The 3,860-nt window shown below is 41.9% G+C and overlaps 1 protein-coding gene across 4 annotated transcripts in view; it reads right to left on the bottom strand.

The window, feature by feature from the left end:
- Window positions 1-3,845, bottom strand: part of ITPRID2 (ITPR interacting domain containing 2) — a 41,306-nt gene extending 37,461 nt beyond the window's left edge. For 3 of the 4 annotated variants that reach the window (XM_007461228.1, XM_007461229.1, XM_007461230.1), the window contains exons 1-3: window positions 3,484-3,839; window positions 3,092-3,137; window positions 73-122 (exon numbers count right to left, since the gene is read on the bottom strand). In XM_007461228.1, coding sequence (XP_007461290.1) covers window positions 73-122; window positions 3,092-3,137; window positions 3,484-3,694 — 307 coding nt within the window. In that variant the 5' untranslated portion in view covers window positions 3,695-3,839. Of the gene's footprint in view, window positions 1-72; window positions 123-3,091; window positions 3,138-3,483 lie in introns of all 4 variants that reach the window. The other variant, XM_007461231.1, reaches the window with a different exon arrangement.
- Window positions 3,846-3,860: the final 15 nt, after the last annotated feature.

Raw genomic sequence — 3,860 nt, 5'->3', positions numbered from 1 at the left:
CTCTTTCACTCAGAGGACATATAAAGTAGGACCCTCATAAAGAACAGATTTAGAAAGGCAACTTTCTCTTACCCTTGAGTGTACTACTGCTTTGCTCATCCAATGAGGCTCCCAAAGGGGTACTGAAACCACACAAACATATAAACCTTAGTCTTGAAAAGCTGTCTCGAAAGCTGTCACTGCACAGCCTTACACTTTAAAGGGTTATAGCTAAGCAAGATTCTAATCACAGTTGAACTTTCCTCCCAAACGCACATGGAATGCAAGTGAATTACATAAGTAATATCATACTAAGCAAATACCTATCATCAAGTCAGATCATCAGGAATGATTTAATCACACGTCTGATCTGCCAGCAATTAAGAGCAAGAATGGCAATTACAAATGATATGAATTGGCATTTTCTTTACAAAAACAGAAAAAGAAAAGAGAATGACAACAGGCCTTAAGAAAATGTCTGCTCCCCTCAATCCCTTCCCTAGAAACAGGAAAGAGAATTAAGAAAAAACAAATCTTTATCTCAATAAAATTAAAAAGTCAGAGTATAGTTAGAAATGAGGCTCAACAGTTTTCTCAAATCCCATCAAGCATTTTAGAGCACCACGCAATGCCTCCCTTACCCCAACTATTATCTTTTCTGATACAATGGAGAAGTTTGGAATTTATTTTAGGCTTTTAAACTAAAAAAAATACATGTATTCTTCATTTAACTCTGAAAAGAAAATTACTAAAAAGTTGGCTTGAGAATCAACCCTAAGAACTAGCCATTACTAAAATTCTTTCACATTCTTGTTGTACAAACACAGATAACTTAGAAATCTTTTTAATGCAAAATGTTTTTCATTTCTTTCTCAAAACTAAGTTAAGAAAGAAACAGGATGTTTCATTATAAAAGTTCTACTTTGTGTTATAAGCCTTTCGTCAGCAACAATTTATACCTGTTATAAATTCACATCAGAAATGGGATCAATCATAAAAATATCAGTTTCAAAGAAATATTACTGAAATGCCACTTAAATGTTAAAAGTTTCTACAAACAAATATACAAGCAATGGTGGTTCTTTAAAAATTAGTGCTTTTGAAATGAAAAAGAATAAGCCATGACCATAAAGATAATAAAACCTCGAAGTTTTTGCATATATTTTAATAAAACTATAATTTATGCCCTCAAAAAAGTCATTCCTCTTCCCTGGTGGTTACTTTCGTAGGACAAAACATTGCATTACTCCTTCCGTAAATGTCTCAACTGGCCTGGGCACCAACAGAAAATGGCAAATGAGCAGAATATAACTGGCATTCTCCTTCAAACACAAGTCTCTCACTCTTATAATTGCCCTCTTACAAATCTTATCAAAAACTCTATCCCTTCTTAGATGCTACTTATTCAAGCAATTTGTTTCCGCTTAGGCACAAAAAAAAAAAAAAAAAAAAATTACCAAAATAAAGACTCCCTTTAAGGAAAAACAACATGGTATCTTTATTCAGGATATGGAAAGCAGTAAGAAAACAAAGAATATTTGAGAACTTATCAGGGGGGTTGGGGGCGGATGCTGTCTTCAGATCATTTGTACATAACATACAAAGTAGACAGATGCCTGACTCTGGGAAGGACCCTAAATTGTTATAGGAAAAAAAAAACTTGCATATATCCTAGCAGTCAAATCTGTGATAATAAAGCTAACAATAAAAGACTTTGTTCTAGCTCTCCAGAGTACAAATGAATGTCCCGTTCGTACAGAATAGGTGAAGCTGTAGGGAACAAGAAAGAAACCTATGTAGGAAATCCGCAACAGACTATATAGAATCTGCCTACATAAATCAAGATTAGCAACAAAACTCCTGGAATTTTCAGAGATCTTGTGTCCTGGTGAATGTTAACATTTGCCCACTGCATTTATCTTAAAAGATGCACTTATTTACTGTCTACTTGATATATCTCATATAATCTTAACTCCCATACACCATAAAATAAACATTAACATGATTCTTCTCTTGCTCTTAAACATTTTTTTGTGCATCTTTAGAGAAAAGGTCCATATATTTCATCATATCTCAGAAGGGTCTATGACATCCTCAATAAAGGTTAAAGAGCTCTATAAGAGTGTTCAGTAAGGCTCCAGGCAATTCACCAAAACAGGATAGCAAGAGAGTAATGGCCAATATTTTATGTCTTTAAGAAAGAAAAATAAACTGGCATATATAAGAATCATTTCTCTCTCCCCACCAGAAAAGACTTCTCAAACTCTGGTACTTGGACAAAAGATTAAGAAAAGCCCAAATTGAGATGGCAAAAAATATGTACAGAAGCAAACAACTTAACAAAAGTTAAAAAGCCAACATTCTTCATGTGAGATTTTATAAGTAGCAAATAAGTTGGAAAAAATAATTAAAATATGAAACAAGTACATTTTACTGTAGTAAGATACGATTAATCTCCTCTGTACTTTACCAAACATTTCTGTACCAGCTACCAAAGCATGTAATTAAACAGATTTATGCAGCCTGAATGTCTTCAAAGCTCTATTTCCCTTCTGTGAATTCCAGGGCCATCTGACAAATGCATGTCCAAGAAGTAAGCTAGAACAAAGTAGTTAGCTAGTTTTAACAGCTCTGCAAACAGAATTAAGGCACCAACATAAAGTTAAAACCCGGTTAGTGTAGTTAAGTAAATTACATTCATCTAAAACACATTTGAAAAGGAAATGACTCTTCTGCCAGATATACACATGTCAAAACAAAAGCAAAATAAAATACTGTGTGAAATGTGACAACCCTTTCAAATAGAAACAGGGCAAGCATAATAACATGGCATGATTATCTGTTTCAGGTTTCTGATCTCTGATGCTAACATCACGCACCGGAGCTGAAGTCCTAATAACTGTAAAGTCAACATGGTCACCAAATAATCGGCGGTCACAGCACTTCCATTTCTAATCGCTTAAAGGAGGAAGCTATCCGCCGGCTCACTTTCCGGTTTATGGCTTACGAGGTCCAAGGGACCCGCAAGGACGGCGGCCCGAGTCACTCCGCCCAGTCGTCCCATCAGCGCTGATCTTTCCCCGGGACGTGAGCGGCGCAACCGAGGACTCACCGGCAGTCCTTGAGCCATATCGCGATCTTCTCGTTGGGCACGTTTCCTGCGGGGCAGAGCGAGGGGACAGCTCGTTACCGACCCCAGGAGGACTCCGACTGTGGGGTCACCCTGGATACCCCCAGGTAGAAAAATCTACTGGGGGCAAAATGCACCCTAAGCAACACGGCTTAGAGACCATCTGAAGGGAAATGATAGCACCGGGGTGTCTCGACGCTGGAGACGCCTTACCAAGCACGCACGTTTAAAGGTCGGAAGTGTCCCCTCTCCCCTCGAGCCCAGGACGATCTTCCAGAACTCACAGCAGTCGCCTAAAGCGCACGAGACTTATCCCCGCCCGCCCGAACTTCCCCGAGCTCCCCGCCCGCCGCTGCCCCGCGGGGCGCACGGACCTCTCCCCGCGGCCGCCGGCAGCTTCGCTCCAGAGAGGTCTTCCTCGTCGTCCTCGTCCTCGTCCTGCGTCGTCGCTTCTGTGGACAGGTCCTCCGCCTCCGACGCCTGCCAGGAGCCGCGGCACTTGGCCCAGGCCTTCCTCCTGCGACTCGCCACTTGCCACTCCAGTTCCTCCTCCGCCTCCGCCGACGCCACCAGGGGTCGGTCCATGGCTGCACCAGGGGCTCCGCAACCCCAACCGGAGCCTGTGAGAGACAAGGCGGCGGCTGGGACCCCAGCCCCTGCGGTCAGCGCCCGGCCGGGCTGGGGGCCCCGGGGAGCTGGAGCAGGCGCGGGGGGAGGAGGAGGAGGAGGAGGAGGAGGAGGAGGGGACGGG

The sequence above is a fragment of the Lipotes vexillifer genome, unplaced genomic scaffold (genome assembly GCF_000442215.2).
Source record: "Lipotes vexillifer unplaced genomic scaffold, Lipotes_vexillifer_v1.1 scaffold57, whole genome shotgun sequence".
Lineage (NCBI taxonomy): Eukaryota > Metazoa > Chordata > Mammalia > Artiodactyla > Lipotidae > Lipotes > Lipotes vexillifer.
This window is presented reverse-complemented; position numbering and strand designations above follow the sequence as displayed.